The sequence below is a fragment of the Lontra canadensis genome, unplaced genomic scaffold (assembly GCF_010015895.1).
Source record: "Lontra canadensis isolate GAN:19392208 unplaced genomic scaffold, GSC_riverotter_1.0 scaffold18, whole genome shotgun sequence".
NCBI classification, from domain to species: Eukaryota; Metazoa; Chordata; class Mammalia; order Carnivora; family Mustelidae; genus Lontra; species Lontra canadensis.
Genome location: NW_022631012.1, coordinates 13,241,882 through 13,262,280, shown reverse-complemented (window position 1 = coordinate 13,262,280; position 20,399 = coordinate 13,241,882). Strand labels below are relative to the sequence as shown.

The 20,399-nt window shown below is 41.0% G+C and overlaps 1 protein-coding gene across 6 annotated transcripts in view; it reads left to right on the top strand.

The window, feature by feature from the left end:
- Positions 1 to 18,212, top strand: part of NIF3L1 (NGG1 interacting factor 3 like 1) — a 37,487-nt gene extending 19,275 nt beyond the window's left edge. For 5 of the 6 annotated variants that reach the window (XM_032860112.1, XM_032860111.1, XM_032860110.1 and 2 more), the window contains 4 exons: positions 3,285 to 3,411; positions 4,995 to 5,133; positions 13,087 to 13,170; positions 17,861 to 18,212. In XM_032860112.1, coding sequence (XP_032716003.1) covers positions 3,285 to 3,411; positions 4,995 to 5,133; positions 13,087 to 13,170; positions 17,861 to 18,045 — 535 coding nt within the window. In that variant the 3' untranslated portion in view covers positions 18,046 to 18,212. The remainder of the gene's footprint in view (positions 1 to 3,284; positions 3,412 to 4,994; positions 5,134 to 13,086; positions 13,171 to 17,860) is intronic. The other variant, XM_032860113.1, reaches the window with a different exon arrangement.
- Positions 18,213 to 20,399: the final 2,187 nt, after the last annotated feature.

Sequence of the window (20,399 nt, the reverse complement as noted above, 5' to 3'; positions counted from 1 at the left end):
AATCATTTATTTAGGGCAGAGATAGCAAAATGGTGCCTCATAGAAGGTTTCCTTTGAAGCTAATTTATCCTCATGCCTTTTAAAACATGTTAAAAGACAAGTTATACAAAGCTGGAACTTAATAATTGTTTAACAAACAAAAATAAAGGGGCACCTGGGTGGCTCAGTGGGTTGAGCCTCTGCCTTCAGCTCAGGTCATGATCTTGGGGTCCTGGGATCAAGCCCCACGTTGGGCTCTCTGCTCAGAGGGAGCCTGCTTCCTCCTCTCTCTCTCTCTTCCTGCCTCTCTGCCTACTTCTGATCTCTGTCAAATAAATAAATAAATAAAATCTTTAAAAAAAAAAAAAAAGATTTTAATAAAATGGAAATCTATATCAGGCTACAACAAAAAGTGATTCTTTCATAAGTGGTTTGATTTTGTTTTGTTTTTAAAGATTTTATTTATTTGAGAGAGAATGAGCAAACGTGCGTGCACACACAAGCGGGGCGGGGCAGAGGGAGTGGGAGATAAGCAGACTTCTTTCAGAGCAGGGAGCGCAATGTGGGGCTCAGTCCCAGGACCATGAAATCATGACCTGGGCCAAAGTCAGATGCTTAATCAACTGAGCCAATGAGGTGCCCCTTAAGAGAGGTTTTTAAGTGTAGACCTTTTATAATTGAAAATGTTTTTTAATAGTGTTGAGGAATTTAAAGACTCTCAAGAGAAATTATAGGACTTTATAGATTCCAGTAATGGCGGTCTTGTACCTTATTGAAATACTGTGTAAGTACTGATATTAAAAGACAGTGATACAAATAAAGAAAATTTCAAACAATACAGAAGTCCTCCTTGTTCCTTTTACTCAAGTCCTATATCTTCAGTGCGAATGATCTTTTCCCTGTTTTCAGAGAAGTGGGTATCTTTCCATACAAATACAGGGATCTGAAGAAATGTATAGTTTTTTGGTTGTTTTCCCCCACTTAATTAAGTGATATGCTGTATTTGTCTTTCTTATTACCAGGGTGTCTTAGAGATCATCCCATGTAGTTATAGAAGATCTCTTTGCCTGATGTGTAATGTTTCTTATTTTAGATGTACCAGGTTTCTTTTTTTTTTTTTAAGATTTTATTTATTTGAGAGAGAGAGACAGTGAGAGAGAGCATGAGCGAGGAGAAGGTCAGAGAGAGAAGCAAACTCCCCGTGGAGCTGGGAGCCCGATGCAGGACTCGATCCCGGGATTCCAGGATCATGACCTGAGCTGAAGGCAGTCCAACCAACTGAGCCACCCAGGCGTTCCTAGATGTACCGGGTTTCTTTTATTCATCCTTCTTCTTACTTAATGAGCTTTTCCCCCCCCCCCCCACAACTGATGCACATTTGGTTTTAGTTTTTCCCTATTACAGGTAATATCTGGGTTTTACCATTAGATTGGGGTCCAGGCAGGTTTTCCTTTTTTTTTTTCAAACTCCATAGAGGATTCTAGTGTTGACAACTACTCTTCCAGATTCTTTTTTTTTTTTTTTAAGATTTTATTTATTTATTTGACAGAGATCACGAGTAGGCAGAGAGTCCGGCAGAGGGTGGGGCGGGAAGCAGACTCCCTGCTGAGCAGAGAGCCCGGCGTGGGGCTTGATCCCAGGACCCTGAGATCATGACCTGAGCCGAAAGCAGAGGCTTTAACCCACTGAGCCACCCAGGCACCCCCGCTCTTCCAGATTCTTTTAAGGTGTCTTTTAGTTCTAGACTTCTATGATTGTATTTAGAGTTTATGGTTAAATAGAGAACTTTCCTGATGCCAGTCTTTTTGGAGAGGCTGTATGGCATTGCTTTTCAGAGGGTGACTCAGGGAGCCCCTACATCAATGTTAATGGGATGCTTATGAAAAATGCGTATTTTTGGCTTTTCATTCTAGATCTATGTAACTAGAATAGAGTTTGCTTGAAAATCTGTCCCGGAGAATCTTGTATTCAGTGATATTTGAAAGTTAACTTCTGTAGGGCCTTAAAAAAATGCAGTTTGCTGTAGTCCCATTCATAGAAGTTCTTTTTCATTGGATCTGTGGAAGAGTCCAGCAGCTATCATTTTAAGAAGGTAGCAGATTGCTGATGCACACCTGGAATTAAGAGTAGTTCTGTAACAGGCCCCTGGAAGGCTCAGTAGGTTAAGCATCTGCCTTTGGCTCAGGTCATGATTCCGGGGTCCTAGGATCAAGCCCTGCATCAGGCTCCCTGCTCAGTGGAGAGTCTGCTTCTTCCTCTCCTGCTTCTCCTGCTCTGTGCTGTCTCTCTCTCTCTCTGTCAAATAAGTAAAATTAAAAAAAACAATAGTTCCGTAACAATGGTTTCAAAATGAGGTCCCTGGGTCAGCAACATCAGCATCACCTGGAACTTGTTAGAAAGGTCTCAGATCACAACCTAGAACTACTGAATCTGGGGGGTAGAGCTCAGCAATCTGTGTTTTATTAAGTCTACAGGGAGATTTTGTGGTGCCTGGGTTACTCCTGGGTTAAGCATCTGACTCTTGGTTTCCGCTCAGGTGGTGACCTCAGGGTCATGAGAGTAAGCCCCTTGTTGGGATCTGTACTGAACACAGAGACTGCTTGAGATTTTCTCTCCCTCTTCTTCTCTCTCGCTCTCATAAATGAATCTTAAAAAAAGAAGTTTACAAGAAGATTTTGATGCATACAGAAGTTTTTTGTTTTTAAAAATATTTTATTTATTTATTTAACAGAGAAATCACAAGTAGGCAGAGAGGCAGGCAGAGAGAGGTGGGGGAGCAGGCTCCCTGCTGAGCAGAGAGCCTGATTCGGGGCTCGATCCCAGGGCCCTGAGATCATGACCTGAGACGAGGGCAGAGGCTTAACCCTCTGAGCTACCCAGGTGCCCCTGATGCATACGGAAGTTTGAGAAATTACTGTTCTAGAAAATAGTTTGGTTTGGGATCGAATCCTAAATTTCATGGAATCTAATCTCTTTTACAGGAGTTGTAAAATGGATTGTTTAAAAATACATTTCATGGGGCATCTAGGTGGCTCGGTCGGTTAAGTGCCTGGTTAAGCATCTGTCTCTTGGTTTCCGCTCAGGTCACGATCTTAGAGTGACGAGACTGAGCCTCTTGGCAGCGAGGTCCAAGCTCAGCCCAAAGTCTGTCTGGGATTCTCCCTCCCTCTCCCTCTGCCCCTTTTGTGAGCACGTGCTTGTGCGTGCTCTCTCTCAAATAGGTAAATAAAATCTTTATGAAAAATAAAATACATTTCACTTACATTTATCCTAAAGGAGCAAGTGATTTTTTTTTTCTTTTATAGGACTGATGATGAGGAGCAAACACGGATTAGTCTGAATTGTAGTCAGGAGGCTTTGATGCAAGTGGTGGCTTTTCTTTCCCAGAGCAGACAGTTCTATCAGAAGACCGAAATTCTGTCACTGGAGAAGGTAATAAAAATACATTACTGTGCATTTTTGTTTGACAGTTTCATTTGTAGATTGGTAGATCGACAGGCTATGATAACTATTACTTAAAGAAGCACAAGGTGATATAGAGTGCATAAAACATCCTGAAAAAATAAATTGAGAAAGGGAGACATGCCAGGAGTGGAAAACTGTTGGTAGATGTTTCAGTCCATTTGGGCTGCTGTAACACATTTGGGCTGCTATGACAAAATACCCCAGACTGGATAGCTTGTGAACAACAGAAATTTTATTTCTCACAGTTCTGGAGGCTGGGAAGTCCAAGATAACAGTAACAGATTTGGAGTGGTGGCTGGTGAGGGCCTACTTCCTGGTTCATCAGCGGCACCTTCTCTCTGCATTCTCACATAAAAGGAAGGACTAGGGATACCCCTTGGAGCACTATTGTATAAGCGAATCCCATCATGTGGGCTCCCCACTTATGACTTAAGTACCCCCCCCAGATACCTCCTCATAGGGCTCCACCTCCTAATACCATCACCTTTGGGCGTTAGGATTTCAACATTTGAATTTGTGTGGGGGCAGAAACATTTGGATCATAGCAGTGCAGGACTTTAAAAAAAAAAGTTCTGATGTGGGGGCACCTGGGTGGCTCAGTCCATTAAGTGTCCAATTTTTGCTTTTGGTTCGGGTCCTGATCTCAGGGTCATGAGGTGCAGCTCCACACTGGGTGTAGATCCTGCTCAAAACTCCCCCTCCCCCCAAGCTCATATATCCATGCTCTCTCAAAAAAAAATAAAATAACTTTTTAAATTCTGGGTTTTTCTTTTAAGATTAAAAAAATTTATTTAGTTGTGAGAGCAAGAGAGAGCTCACAAGCAGAGTGAGAGGCAGAAGGAGAAGCAGACTCCCCACTGAACAGGGAGCTGGATGCAAAGTTCGATCCCAGGACTCCAGGATCATGACCTAGGCTAAAGGCAGATGCTTAACTAACTGAGCCATCCAGATGCCCCTTAAGTTTCTGTTTTTTATCGTTAAGTGCGGTTGACACCCAGTATTACAGAGCACTACTTTCTAGGGTTAGAAACTCAGTTACAGGTTCCAGGTTCTATCTCTTTTATACCCTCCACCTGGACCATTTTATTTGCTCCTTTAACCTGATTGCTCTTTATATAATGATTCCTATATCTTGATTTTTTAGCTCAGAATGCTTTCTTAATGTAAAAAGTTAAAAAACAAACCCATATTTCCAGGGACTTTCTGACATTTTCCTCTTAATGGATTCCACAGGTACTTCAGTATATACAATTACTGACCTTATTCCCTGTATCACCCCTTTATTTATTTTCATTTTTTTAGAGACAGCGTGAACACCTGTGAGAGCAGGGGTTGGAGGGAGGGGCAGAGAGAGGGAGAGGGGGAGAATTTGCCTTTCCAGAAGTCTGAGCTTGTAGAAGTCAGAGAATGTCTTCGTCAGGTTTCCATCCCCAGGCTTTAGCCTGGTGCTGACATACTAAGTTCCCAGTGTGCATGTTTTCTTCTCATCACGTGCTGTTTGTTTACTAGGACGAAGATGAACAGTTTTTCTAACTTCTGTTTCTCCTCAGCCTCTGCTCCTGCATGCTGGAATGGGACGGTTATGCACACTGGATGAATCTGTTTCCTTGGCTACCATGATTGAGCGAATCAAAAGGCACCTTAAACTACCTCATGTTCGCCTTGCTCTTGGGGTAGGAAGGACCTTAGGTAAATATGTACCATTTATTTGTCCGGTGTATTCACTAAGTAGTATTATGTAGTGTTTGGGCAAAAGTTGAAGTTCTTGGTTTTATTAATATAAGTGACAGGAAACATGTTCATGGGAGATGACTGGTTTCTTTTATCAGTCAGGGTAGACTAGATTATGCAGTGGTAAACATCTTATTGTCAAGCAAGATTTATGTCTCTCTCATATTTGCTGTTCATTTCAAGTCAGCAGAAGTCTTCTCACCGCAGACTGATTTCTATTGTAGGGAGGTAGTTTTAGAGGGTCTTAAACCATATTCTAGCGTGGAAATGATCCATTTTCTGTTCAACTCATTGTCCAGAATTAATCACATTGCCAGTACAAGCCAGGACGTGAAATGCAGTCCTACCATGGGCCAAGAGGAGAGCCGGAAATTGTTATTGCTCCAATTAACAATGCAAATGTTATATTTTACCATATGGTGATATTTTATAGTGAGGTGCAGAGTGACCCACTGCAGTTTGTGTCTTGTAGCCACTGTCTTGTCTTTTGGCTTTTCCCAGTATTTTGGGGAACAAAGAATACTTGTTGGGACTCCTACAGTGAGCTTAGCAGTGTACGGAATGTCCTAAGTATGTGAATTCCCACTGCAAAGGCAGGGGGTAGAGCGTAATTGTTGAGTGGATCCTGAATGCCGTGGGTTCAGATTTCTGTGTCCTCTTTGCTGCATAACTATGACAGGTCAGTGAACACCTCTGTGTCATGGTAGTCTCATCTATAAGAACTGCAGTAAAAATAATAAAACCTTACTCATCGAGTTAGTATAATCCATGTGACAGGGCACAGTGACTGGCGTACATTAAGTATAGTACATGCTAGCTGTTAGTTATATGGAAGGTATTATTATTGCTATTATATTACAGGTGATAAAACTGAGGTTCAGACAAATAGGTAACTTAGTCCACAGACAACTCATGGGGGTTAGTGTCCAAAGAAAATGGATGGCAGAGATGGGATTTGATTTCTGATCCAACTCCAGAGCTGCTTTTTAAATTTTTTTCTTTCAGACTTTAAAGTTTTATTGTATTTATTTCTTTTTTTTTTTTTTTTTTTTTTTGACAGATCACAAGTAGGCAGAGAGGGACAGGAGGAGGAGGCAGGCTCCCTGCTGAGCAGAGAGCCCGATGTGGGACTCGATCCCAGGACCCTGAGATCATGACCTGAGCCGAAGGCAGAGGCTTTAACCACTGAGCCACCCAGGCGCCCTATTGTATTTATTTCTTGATTGACTTAATATTTGAAAGATTTATCTCTTTCTTTGGGGGAGAGAGAGCATGCATGCATATGGGCGTGCATGGAATGTGGGAAGGGGCAGAGGGAGAGGCAGAGACAATCCCAAGCAGACTTTGCACTGAGCAAAGTGGAGCCCAGTGTGGGTCTTGATCTCATGACCCCTAAGATCATGAAGCAAGTTAAAACCAAGAGTCGGATGCTTAGCCAACTGTGCCACCCTGGTGCCCCTGTTTTATTTATTTTTTAATTGAAGTATACTTAACATACAATGTTAGGTTAGTTTCAGGTGTACAACATAATTATTCAACAAGTCTGTAGATTATGCTCTGCTCACGAAGTGTGACTACCCATCTGTCACCACACAATAGTATTACGATACCATTAACCACATTTCCTGTGCTGTACCTTTTGTGCCTGTGACTTATTCATTCTGTAACTGGACGTGTCTCCTGCCCGCCGCGCAGACTTTGCCCGTCCCCCTCCCCTCTGGCCGCCATCTGTGCTCTGTATTTATGGGTCTCCTGCCTTTTGTTTATTTCTTTTGTTTGCTTTAAATATTTTATTTATTTGTTTTTTGACAGAGAAAGACAGTGAGAGAGGGAACCCAAGCAGGGGGAGTGGGCGAGGGAGAAGCAGGCTTCCTGCAGAGCAGGGAGCCCAATGTGGGGCTGGAGCCCAATGTGGGGCTCGATCCCAGGACCCTGGGATCGTGACCTGAGCCGAAGGCAGCTGCTTAATCAACTGAGCCACCCAGGCGCCCCTCTTTTTTTTTAAGATTCCATGTGTGATTCCTCATGGTATTTGTCTTTCTCTGTCTGACTTTTATTTTACTTAGTGTCATACCTTCTAGGTCCATCTGTATCATTGCAAGTGGCAGGATCTCCTTTTTTGTGGCAGAGTAATGTTTCATTATGTATACTTACCACATCACCTTGGTCCATTTATCTATTAATGAGCATTTGGGTTGCTTCCTTAGCTTGGCTGTGGTAAATAATGCTGCAGTAAACATAGGGGTGCATATGTCTTTTCAAGTTAGTGTTTTTATTTTCTTTGCATAAATAGTGGAATTACTGGGTCGTATGGTATTCCTATTTTTATTTTTTTTTGAGGAACCTCCATACTGTTTTCCACAGTGGCTGCACCAGTTTGCATTCCCACCAATAGTATGTGAAGGTTCCTTTTTCTCCCATCCTCACCAACACTTGTTATTTCTTGTCTTCTTGAGTTCATCCTTTCTGACAGATGTGAATGATACCTCCTTGTGGTTTCAATGTGCATTTCTCTGATGAGTTATGTTTACTACCTCATCATGTGTTTATTGGCCATCTGTATGTCTTTGAAAAAAATGTTCAGGTTTTCTGGCCATTTAAATTGGACTATGTGGATTTTTTTTTTCTTTTAGTTGTATAAGTTCTTTATGTATTTTGGATGTTAATTTGTTATTGGATTTATCATTGCAAATATCTATTCCCTTTTAGTAAATTGCCTCTTCATTTTGTTTATGGTTTCCTTTGCTGTGCAAAAGTTAGTTTGTTTTTTAATTAAGATTTTGTTTTTTTGAGACAGACAATGAGCAGGAGAGTGAGCACAAGCAGGGTGAGGGGCAGGAAAGGCAGACTCCCTGCTGAGCAGGGATTTCCCCATGTGGGGCTCGATCCTGGACTCCAGGATCTTGACCTGAGCCGAAAGCAGATGCTTAACCAACTGAGCCACTCAGGCATGCCTGTGCAAAAACTTTTTATTTTGGTGTAGTCCCAATAGTTAATTTTTGCTTTTGTTTACCTTGCTTCAGGAGATCTATCTAGAAAAGTATTCTTAAGGCCAATGTAAGAGAAATTACTGCCTATGTTTTCTTTTAGGAGTTTTATGGTTTCAGGTCTTACATTTATGTTTTTAATCCATCTTGAGTTTATTTTTGTGTTGGTGTAAGACACAGGTCCAGTTTCATTCTTTTGCAGGTAACTGTCCAGTTTTCCCAGCATCATTTGTTGAACAGACTTCTTCCCATTGCATATTCTTGCCTCCTTTGTTGAAGATTAATTGAGCATATATAAATGTAGGTTTATTTCTGGGCTCTATTCAATTCCATTGATCTAGGTGTCTGTTTTTGTGCCGGTACCATACTGTTTTGATTATTAAGCCTTTGTGGTATGTCTTGAAATTAGGAAGTGTGATGCCTCCAGCTTTGTTCTTTCTCAAGAGTGCTTTGGCTATTCGAGACTTTGATGATTCCATACAAATTTGAGTATTATTTGTTCTAGTTTCATGATCAATCCTGTTGGTATCTTGATAGGGATTGCATTGAATCTGTAGATTGTTTTTGGCAGTATGGACATTTTAGCAGTATTCTTCAAATCCATGATAATGGAATATCTTCCCATTTGTGTCATCTTCAGTATCTTAAATCAGTGTTTTATAGTTTTCAGAGTATAGGACTTTGACCTCATTGGTTAAGTTTATTCCTATTTTATTTTTGGTGCAATTGTAAATGGAATTGTTTCCTTAATTTCTCTTTCTGCTACTTCATTATTAGTGTATAGAAATGTAACAGATAACTGCATATTAATTTTTTATTTTACAACATTATTGAATTCATTTATTATTTTAATGGTTTTTTGTGGAGTCTTGGGCGTTTTGTTGTTGTTGTTGTTGTTGTTTTTAAAGATTTATTTATTTTACAGAGAGAGAGATCAGAAGTAGGCAGAGAGGCAGGCAGAGAGAGAGGGGAAAGCAGGCTCCCCACTGAGCAGAGAGCCCTATGTGGGTCTCGATCCCAGGACCCCGAGATCATGACCCGAGCCGAAGGCAGAGGCTCAACCCACTAAGTCACACAGGTGCCCCTTGGGGTTTTTTTTATGTATACTATTACATCACTGACAGATAGAGTTTTATTTCTTCCTTATCAATTTGGATACCTTTTATTTCTTGTTTGATTGTATGACTACAGCTTATGGTGGCTAGAGTGGGCATTCATGTCTTATTCCTGATCTTAGAGGAAAAGTTTTTAGTTTTTCACCATTGAGTATGATGTTAGCTGTGGGTTTTTCATATATGGCCTTTATTATGTTGAGGAATGTTTCCTCTAAACCCACTTTATCGAGCAGATGTTGAATTTTGTCGGTTGACTTTCCCGCACCTCTTGAATGATCATCCGATTTTTATCCTTCGCCTTGTTCACGTGGTGTATTACATTGGTTTTATGACTGTTCAAGCATCCTTGCGTCCTTGGAATAAATGCTGCTTGATTGTGGTGAATGCATTTTTGACTGTGGTTGGCTAATGTTTTATTGAGGATTTTTGCATCTATGTTCAGTGAGGATCTTGGCCTCTAGTTTGGGAGTGTCTTTGGTTTTGGAATCGAAGTAATGCTGGCCTTGTAGAATGTATTTGGAAGACTTCCTTCCTCTTCTATTTTTTTGAATAGTTTGGGGGAGAATAAGTATTAACTCTTCTTTAAGTGTTTGGTAGAATTCACCTGTAAATTCATCTAGACTTGTATTTGTTGGGAGTTTTTTGATTACCAATTCAGTTCCATTACTAGGAAATCAGTCTGTTCAGATTTTCTATTTATTCCTGATTCAATATTGGAAGATTGTGTATTTCCAGGAGTTCATCCATTTCTTCTGGGTTGTTCAGTTTGTTGGCATGTAGTTTTTCAAAGTAGTGTCTCATCTTTTGTGTTTCTGTTGTGTCAGTTTTTACTTCTCTTTCATTTGTGATTTTTAAAATTTGGGTCCTTTCTGTTTTTCTTGAGTCTGGCCAAAGTTTTATTAATTTTGTTTACCTTTTCAAAGAGATGCCTCTTGGTTTCATTGATCTTTCCTATTGTTTGAGCCTTTTTTTTTTTTTTCAGTCTTTTGCATTTATTTCTGCTCTGATCTTTTGTTTCATTCCTCTACTGACCTTGGGTTTTGTTCTTTTTTTAGTTCCTTTAAGTATAAGGTTAGATTGTTTACTTCAGATATTTCTTGTTTCTTGAGGTAGGCCTGTATCACTGTAAATTTTCCTTTAGAATTGCTTTTACTGTGTCTCAGATTTTGGACCATTGTGCTTTCATTTCTGTTTGTCTCTCTGTATTTTTTTATTTTCTTCTTGGATTTCTTTGTTGACCCATTGGTTGTTTAAGTTTTTTTAAGTTGTTTGTGTTTTCTTCCAGTTTTTTTCTTGTGGTTGATTTCTAGTTTCTTGCCTTGTGGTCGGAAAAGATGGATGATACAACTTCATCCTTCTCAAATATATTGAGACTTTGGGGTGCCTGGGTGGCTCAGATGGTTAAGCATCTGCCTTAAGCTCAGGTCATGACCCCAGGGTCCTGGGATCAAGCCCCACATCAGGCTCCCTGCTCAGAGGGGAGCCTGCTTCTCCCTCTCCTTCGACTGCTCCCACTGCTTGTGTTCTCTTGATGTATGTCATGCTGAAATCAAGAATTGGCTGCCCAATTGACTGAGACACCCAGGTGCCCCACTTGGAACTCATTTTAAAAGGACTTCTTCTTTACTCCCTCCTCCATGTTTTTTGTATACATTATCTTATTTTACATATTTTTCTTCATAACTTTCTTCTAATTGTGTCTTTTTCTTATCTGCCTCAAGAAGTTCTTTGACATTTTTTGTAAGTCTGGTTTAGTGGTGATGAGCTCCTTTGGGAAGCTCATTTTATCTCCTTCAAATCTGAATGATAATCTTGCTGGGTAGATTATTCTTGATGGTAAGATTTTTTCCATTTAGCACTTTATGTCATCAACATTCCCTTTTGGCCTGCAAAAGTTCTCCTAGAAATGAGCTGATAAAATTCTCTTTTAGTCTGACATTTCAATTATTATGTGTCATGGTATGGGCCTCCTTGGCTTCATCTTGTTTGGAACTCTCTGTGCTTCCTGAACTTGGATGTCTGTTTCCTTCTGGTCAGGGAAGTTTTCAGCTAATTTTTCTTCAAATAAGTTTTCTGACTCTTTCTTTCTCTCTTCTCCTTCTGGGACACACATAATGCTAATGTTTGTTAGCTTGATGTTGTTGAAAAGATCCATTACCATATCCTCATTTTAAAAAATGGTTTTCTTCTTGCCGTTCCAGTTGGCTGTGCTCCAGATTGCTGATCAATGCTTCCGCACCCACTAATCTGTTGATTCCCTCGAGTGTATTTTTCATTTCAGTTCTATTTTTCAAACTTGGTAGGTTTTTGTTTTCTGGCTCTATATTGAAGTTTTCACTGAGTTCTTCCACTTTCCTCTCGTTAGGACCATTTAAACTTTGCTTGGCATTTTACTTAACTGTGTCTCGTCTAGTTCTTTTTCTGAGGTTTCATCTTGTTCTTTCATTGGGAATTTATTCCTCAATCTTCTCGTTTTGCTTGACTTTCTGTGTTCATTTCTATGAATTAGGTGGAACAGCTGCTTCTAACCTTGAAGGGATGGTCTTGTGTATGACCATCCCTGTGTAGGCTGTGTGTGCCCAGTGGCTTTGGCTGGGTGGAGCGGTGTTGGGCATGGGCTTGGAGTCCCAGGGCACTCTCTATTGGGGCTGTCCTAGTGGGATGGCAGGAGCTAAAGTGGGCATGGACTGGGACGGTCCTGAGGCTCTCAGAGAATGCCCTGACAGGACAGCTGTAGGGGAAGTGGGTGCACACTGGGGTGTCCCTCGGCTCTTGGTGTAGAGGATATCCCAACATGGTAACTGAAGCTGAAGTGGGTGTAAAGCTAGTGTCCCAGGGTGCTCTGTGCAGGGGGTACCTCAGAGGGGCAGCTGGAACGGCGGTGGTGCATGGGCTGGGGAGGTCCCAAGGGGCTTTATGCAGGGGGCACCCTGGCAGGACAGCTGTAGCTGAAGTGGGTACAGGCCTGGGGATCCTGGGACTCTCCATGCAGAGGGTGCCCTCAGCCACTCTTTTAAAGCACCCCTAGGAGTGCCTGTGTGGCTCAGTCAGTTAAGCATCTGACTCTAGATTTCGGCTCAGGTCATGATCTCAGGGTCCTGGGATGGAGTCCTGTGTCAGGCTCCCCGTTCAGTGGGGGGTGTGCTTGAGGATTCTCTGTCCTTCGCCCCAACCCTGTGCACACGTGCATGCACTCTCGCTTTCAAATCAGTAAATCTAAAATACCTCTAATGGAGTGATCACTAATGAAGTATCCATTCTACAACCCTATTTCTAGGGTGAAATACTTGTGGATTTGGGCTTCAAAGCTTCTGTCGTTTTACTCTTCAACTCTTCAAAGGTTGTTCTTTTAGAGTAAATCTATTTAAAAATATATGTCAAATCAATTTGGTAGCATTCCTTTAAGTAGCTGTTTTGGTTCCTCACTTGAGAACAGTGACAGTACCTGCCTACCTCTCACCGTTGGCCGGAAACCCAGGAGAGGTCACTTTACCTTGCAGCAGGGACAAAGCCTAGAGCCGCGCAGTTAGCACTGTTCAGTGGTGCCTGACGTGGGCTTGTGCAGCCGCATACGTCTGAAGAAATAATAGCCCTGTGTTGGGTTATTTATGCAATATCCAAAAATAATCTGCTGCTTTCTGTGAAGACATGTTTTGTTACTTTTTAAAACTCAGTAAGCAAAGTTCTTGTACTGGTGATGAGACCAGGGCTGAAGTCTGCATTATGTGAAGGATTCTTGGTACAAATTACAATGTTAAAATGAAGGGGAATTGTAAAGTATTGGTCTTCTTGTTTCTTTTATTTTGAAGAGTCTCCAGTCAAAGTCGTGGCCCTGTGCGCTGGTTCTGGGAGCAAGGTGCTGCAGGGGACGGAGGCCGACCTTTACCTCGCAGGTAGGACAGCCTTTGGGTCGCCTTTTCTTTTCATGTGTGTATCCTTCCCCAACCTTGGTTTATGTTTTATGAGATAAAACATAGATTTTAGAACAGCACTTGGTAGATAAATGGATCTAATAACTATTGTTTGAACCTGAACTAAACAGGAACTACACTGAAATTGGAGACAGGCCATATTTTTTGTAGAGGGGAAAAAATCATTTAGCAATTTATTATTAGATTATATAAAAGACCGATTGATGTTGAGCATTTATTTAACCTGTCTTCTTTCCTACACGTGATTCATGTCAGTTAATAGGACACTTTCTACCCTCCCACCTTAGGCAGAAAATGGTTCTTACTCAGCCCTATAGCCAGTCATTAGCTCCTATCAGCTCTAGCTCCAGAATCTTCATAGAGCCTTTCCTTTTCTCTCTACTCAGGCATCATCACCTACTTGAAATACTTCATCAAGTCCCTAATCTTAGTCTTCCACATATGCCCCCCAAACGAACTGTTCTTCACAAGTATAAATTTATTGGGTATGATACTATCCTAGCTACAAAGCCTTTGGCGATTTCCTTTATGTGTCTCGGGCGAGCCTAAACGTTCGTTCTCTTCCATACGGCCTCTGCTTATGCGGTTTTCTCTGGCTAGAATGTCTTTCTGCCCCTTCCTTTACACGTCCAGTGATAAGCTCAGATACTTCCTCAGAGAAACGTTTCCTGTCACTGACTCCTGCCCTGATGGTCACGCCTTCCTCTCCTGTCCCTGTCGCTTTGTCCTTCAGCTCCAGGATGCATTTCTGTCAGACAGTCATTGTTTGGCACCCAGGCGTTACTCTCTGTCATAGGGGAAAGCATCTGACAGGTGACCTGGCCTCTCATTCAGAGGATTTGGAGGCACCTTGTACACTTCCTGATACCGGCTGCATTTCCACCTCTGTTCCTCCTTAGGGTTAAGAATTAACTTTTTCCGGGGCACCTGGCTGGCTCAGTCAGTAAGAGTACGTAACGTTTGGTCTCAGGGTTGTAAGTTCAAGACCCACGTTGGGTATAGAGATTACTTAAAATCTTTTTAAAAAATTACTTTTTTGACTTCTAGGACTGGAATCGAGGGTCTTAACCCCTGTGGCTACTTCCTAGGCCTTTGCATTATTACTCCTTTCCTGCCCACCATGTCCATGCCCCTTATTATCTGTCTAGCACACTCTCCTTCAGAGGCTGCTGGACTTAATACTGTCACATCTGGAAGTATCACGGAGCAGTATCTGAGCTTATTAAAAACGTACACAACCATTACCCGTTTTCTATTCTTCTAAAGACATAAAATTTTTATAAGTCCTCCAACTTGTACCAGATTGAAATAAACTTCCAGTGTATAAACAATTTGACAAAATAGCTTCTAGCATTATATGACTATTTAATTTTAATATTTATTTTAATTTTTTAAATATTTATTAGCATGAAAGCAAGCGGGGCACGGGTAGAGGAGAGAATCTTCAAGCAGACAGTCTGCTGAGCATAGAGACAACCTGGGGCCCCATCCCACAGCCCTGAGATCATGACCTGAGCTGAAACCAAGAGTTGGACGCTTAACTAACTGAGCATTTAACTGACTTTAAAACAGTCATGGGGGCACCTGGGTGGCTCATTTGGTTAAGTGTTTGACTCTTGGTTTTGGCTTAGGTCATAATCTCGGGGTCATGGGATTGGACCCTGCATCAGGCTCCCTGCTCTGCAGGGAGTCTGCGTGTCTCCCTCACCCTCTGCTCTTCCCCTTACTCTCTCTTTCTCTCTCTCTGTTAAATAAATAAGTAAATCTTTAAAAAATGATGTTAATTATAACATTTTACTTTGAAAGAATTTCAGACCTGTAGAAAGTTGCAAGGATAGTACAATAAACTTTCGTATGCCCTTCACTTAAGATTACTAATTGTTATAGGGGCATCTGGGTGGCTTAGTCAGTTAAACATCTGATTCTTGATCTCAGCTCAGGTCTTGATTTCACAGTCGTTCAAGCCCCATGCTGGGCTCCACACTGGGCAAGGAGCTACTTAAATGAATAATAAAGATCAGTAATGGTTATATTTTGCCACATCTGCATATTCTGTGTCATATACATGTTATATATGTCTGCATGTATGTATATGTGTGTGTATAAATATCTGTGGGTGTGTGTACAAATATATTTCTACTTACATGTTTCCCCCAAAACCATTTTAAAATAAATTGTATAATGACCTTTTGTCTTCTCCCTAAATACCTCATCATATGTGTCCTAAGAATGAAGATATGACCATGGACAGTGATCAAATATAGGAATTTAATATTGTTAAAACATTTATTTAATATGTCATCTATCTGGAATGCTTCTTTGTCCAGAGCACTGGCATTTTTAAGGGTACAGACCATTTGTTGTGGCATATCTCAATTTGGCACCTGTGGTTGTTTTCTTATAAATAATGACTTTTTTTTTTTTTTAAGATTTTATTTATTTGAGAGTATGAAAGGAGGGAGGGTCAGGAGGAGCAGACTCCCTGCCAAGCAGAAGCCTGTCATTGGACTCGATCCCAGGACTCTAGGATCATGACCTGAGCCAAAGGCAGTTGCTTTACCAACTGAGCCACCCAGGTGCCCAAATAATGACCTTCTTAAAACTAGGTGTTTTCTTTTTTTTTTTTTTTAAATTATTAAGCAGTATGTGCATAAGGTAAATTAATGCAATTCAAATTTGTTAAAATAGTCTTCCTATCTGGTTATTTGGGGAAATAGAAAGTGTCTTCTTATCTGGCTGACCTTGGACGTCTGTGATCTGTGAGGTACCACTTTGAGTATAACTTTAGGGATAAAAAGTACCAGCTCAGAGACCACACACACAGGCCTCCGCTGATGTTCGTCACTCCGCCTTTGAGCAGAGCATGGTAGTATCAGGTCGTTAGGGTGATATTGTGGGAAGACCAGCAGATTGGGAACTTGCTCCTTGCAGGTATAAATCCTCTCATTTGCTCTTTCTTTCCCCAGTGACCCTCCGAGCTAGGCTTCTCACCACCTTGCCTTCAGCTGTTACTGTGGAGTCTTCGCAGAGTCTCCGCTTTCATGCCTTCTTAGAGCCTTTGTAAAATAGTCCAGGCCACCAGACTTGTCTCTCCTGAAGCACAGCTTCTAGGTGGGCCCATTAGGGTCTTCTTTCTATTACAGATTTAAATACTTTACTATTACAGATGAAGATGTTTTAGGCGCCCCTGGGTGGCTCAGTAGGTTAAGCGTCTGACACTTGGTTTCAGCTCAGGTGGTGATCTCAGCGTCGCGTGGCAGGCACCGCACTCAGCTGGCAGTCTGCTTGAGATTTTCTCTTTCCCTCTGCCCCTCTGCTCTTGCATCCTCTCTCTAAAATAAATAGTAAAATCTTAAAAAAAAGAATAAAAATTATTCTATATATGAAGTTTCAAATGTATTGAGGAGCAGGGTGAAGTGTGGGGGGTTGGAAATTTCTCAGGGGAAAAAAAATGTTATTTTTCCCCTTAAGAACCTTCTCTCAATTTTTTTATGCTTTTAGGGTTCTAAACATATTTCAGAATTATGCTTATTATGAATAAGCCAAATTGTGCAGTGTCTTTTTGCTGTTAAATTTGAAGTCATCAGGGCGCCTGGGTGGCTCAGTGGGTCAGATGTCTGCCTTTGGCTCAGGTCATGATCATAGGGTTCTGGAATTGAGCCCCACATTGGGCTCCCTGCTCAGTGGAGAGTCTGCTTCTCCCTCTCTTCCCCACTCATGGTCTCTGTCACTATTTCTGTCTCTCTGCCTCTCATTTAAATAAATAAAATCTTTAAAAAAATTTTTTTTGAAGTCATCAGATTCACAAATGGGTTTTTTAAAAATTCAGAACACTTGAGTTTTCCCAAAATCTGTTTACAAAAGATGAGATCCTCTTCTACCGGTAACTTCAGAATTTCTAGAAATTTTGCCTAGGTCAAAGGAAAATAAATGCCCTGTTTTTATTTATTTATTTATTTTTACCTTGTCTTTAATTTAGAAATAGCCTTAAAACTCATTTCATCTTTATGAATTAGACTGGAGTTGATATTGAAAAATTTGGTGTTCACAAAGCATAAAGGAGTCTTTGGGAAGTATACCTAGGATTTTCTGGAGGTATTTGTTATTTAATATTTATATGAGAGAGTTTTCTGAAAGCCCCATTTCACTTAACAGTGGTCATTTATTTTATAATGGAAATGTTTGTATTTTTTTTTTTTTTTTTGAAGTAGGCTTCAGTCCCAGCATCTTCATCTTCAGAGCCCAATGTGGGGCTCAAATTCATAACCCTGAGCTGAGCAGAGATGGAGAGTCAGAGAAGCTTAACCAGTGAGCGCCCCCCCCCCCCCCCCCCCCCGCCCAGGGGCCCCAAATGGAAGCATTTTGAATGGACGTTCTTATGGGTCTGGCAGTAGGAGATACTGTTGCATATGCGGCTTTTAGATTCTTGTTTTCAACGGGCCACAGAGAAAGAATTTGGAATTCTCTGTGGGATGGCCTGTCTCTCTCTAAATTAGAGGACATGAAAGAAAACCTGTACCTAACTTTCTAGATTTGTGTGTAAAGTTCTGCTTTTTACACAGCGCGAACTTGGTGTTTCTGCAGTGGTGGTTCGGCACCCGGCAGACTGCTCGTCTGGTATTTACGTATTTGCCCTTTCCTCTGGTGGCAGGTGAGATGTCCCACCATGATGTTCTGGATGCCGCGTCCCAGGGGATAACTGTCATCCTCTGTGAACACAGCAACACCGAACGAGGCTTTCTTTCTGATCTTCGAGATACGCTGCGTGCTCACTTGGAAAACAAGATTAATATTATCCTGTCAGAGGCAGACAGAGACCCTCTTTGTGTGGTATAGAGCATACTGGAGTAGCGGTTGGACAGCCCGAGCCTGAATGCATAACGTGAATCAGTGCACCTCGAATCGTCCTGGAAGAACGTCTTAGAATGTACATTTATTTCTGGTTTGTAAATCTGCTTCCTCAAATGTTCTGTAGCTCATATGGTAAAAATCATAACAATGACCATTCATTATAAGAGGAAATAAGATGATGATACAATGTAAATCGTATTTCATTATAAACTCCTGGAAAGATCCACTGAAATCTGTTTACTTAACATTCTGGGGAAGTTGCTCAAGCAGTCTTCTCCTTAGCTTGTGTTCTTCTAGATATTTCTGCCCTTGGTTAGTTTAGAAATATACTTTAAGAAACTTGAGATTGGAACACTTATTTCTAGATAGTGGCCTCTAGGGGGTGATAAGGTCTTGTCTCTATGTTCCCATTTGTAGATCACTAGTCTTTGACTTTCTGATTCCAGAATCAGGATGAGGTTTTGTTTTTTTGTTCTTTAATATACATGATCATTATTCATGATGATTTTATTGCTTTTTAGGTAACTTACCTGAAATTTTACTAGTAATACAGAAAGATAGCTTTTAAAATAATCCCAGTTATCATGCAATATTAATTTCATGCTAGGCATTCTCGGGTATGTTATAAACACTTTCAATCTGTAGAAACAAGAATGTGGGTATTATGATTTCCATTTTACAGATGATTAAACTGAAACAGGTTATGGAGTTTGCCTGAGACCACGTGGCTAGGAAATGATGGGAGTTTGAACATAGACTCAGGTAGTGTGGCTCCAGAGTCTGTGTTCTTAACTGCTTCTTAATGAACAGTGATGATAAACCTGATAGAGGAGATATTTAGGCAATCCAGGAGAAATCCATTTTAACTGGGATTTTCTCCAGGAGGTATGGGAGGTTTTTCTTTTGAATTCTTTCAGATTTCCAGTTGCTCTGGGGAGTTTTTTCCTTTGGTAATGACAAAAGCTAGTCTTTTAAAATACTTTATAAGGGGCGCCTGGGTGGCTCAGGGGATTAAAGCCTCTGCCTTTGGCTCAGGTCATGATCCCAGGGTCCTGGGATCGAGTCCTGCATCGGGCTCTCTGCTCAGCGGGGAGCCTGCTTCCTCCTCTCTTTCTCTGCCTGCCTCTCAGACTACTTGTGATCTGTCAAATAAATAAATTTAAAAAATAAAATAAAATACTGTCTAAGATGAGAAAGGAAAGAATTTTACATTTATTCTGTAGGACCCTTTTCCTACCAGTCATCTCCTGGAGGATTTGGGATCCAAACTTACAAATTATTCGTGGTGGTTCACCTGTAACATTGATTCACCACAGAAAAAACCAATAGGACTGAGTCTTTAGAAAATAGGACTGAGCCTTTAGAAACGCCCCCCAATTCAAGGGTCGGAGGAGGAGCCAGGAGAGGAGGTGGGAGGAGAATCAGCAAAGCATCAGAAGCCAAGTAGAAAGCTTTGATGAGGGATGGCCGACCTCAAAAGACGAGCCATTGGAGAGCAGACAGCTTCGAGACTCTTGACAGCATTTTCCTCAGTCATTGCTTGTGTTCTTTGTGCTGGGCCAATGAAGAGGCAGGAGTAGGACAAAAGTTTGGATGATACGGAAGAGTTTATTGTAATTACCTATGCTAAAGATACGCAGAGGGCTTATAGGGAAGGTTTCCTGGGGATGTGGGGAGGGTAGAATTCAGTCAAGAGATAGAGCTTATACAAACACTAGTGTAGAGAAACAGCACAATGCATTGAAAGAGCCCAAGTAAGTCATCCATTGTTAGGACAGAGAGCAGAGGCAGAAATGATGTGGTCAGAGATGCTGCTTAATAGCTTCGGGGCAGTGATTCTTAAACCTTTTTTTTCCTTTATGGCACACTGAAGGTAAGGCATGATTTCACCTTTAACTAAAATTATTAGTCCTGAAGGTTGTGGATTAAAAATTTATGATTGGACATGCTTATTGCCAAATTTTTTTTTTTTCTTAAAGAATGCCATTGTTACCGCAATTGTTAAAGTTTATTTACTGGCTTGCTAACATTTCCGAATAACTAAAAATACCCCCAAATATGTCCTTTGGAGTTTTTTAAAATTAAAGTATCACCAAAGATGAATTATTTTCACTTGTCAAATTTTCTGAACTGTTAACTTTAAGGTGTTGATGGTTTAGTTATATATCTCATTGCTTTTCAAACTTTAATGTGCAGAAGAATGTATGGAGATTTTTTTTTTTTTAAAATTTTACTTATTTATTTGACAGGGAGAGAGCAGGAGAAGGAGAGGGAGATTTGACAGGGAGAGAGCAGGAGAAGGAGAGGGAGAAGCAGGCTCCCCATTGAGCAAGGAGGTG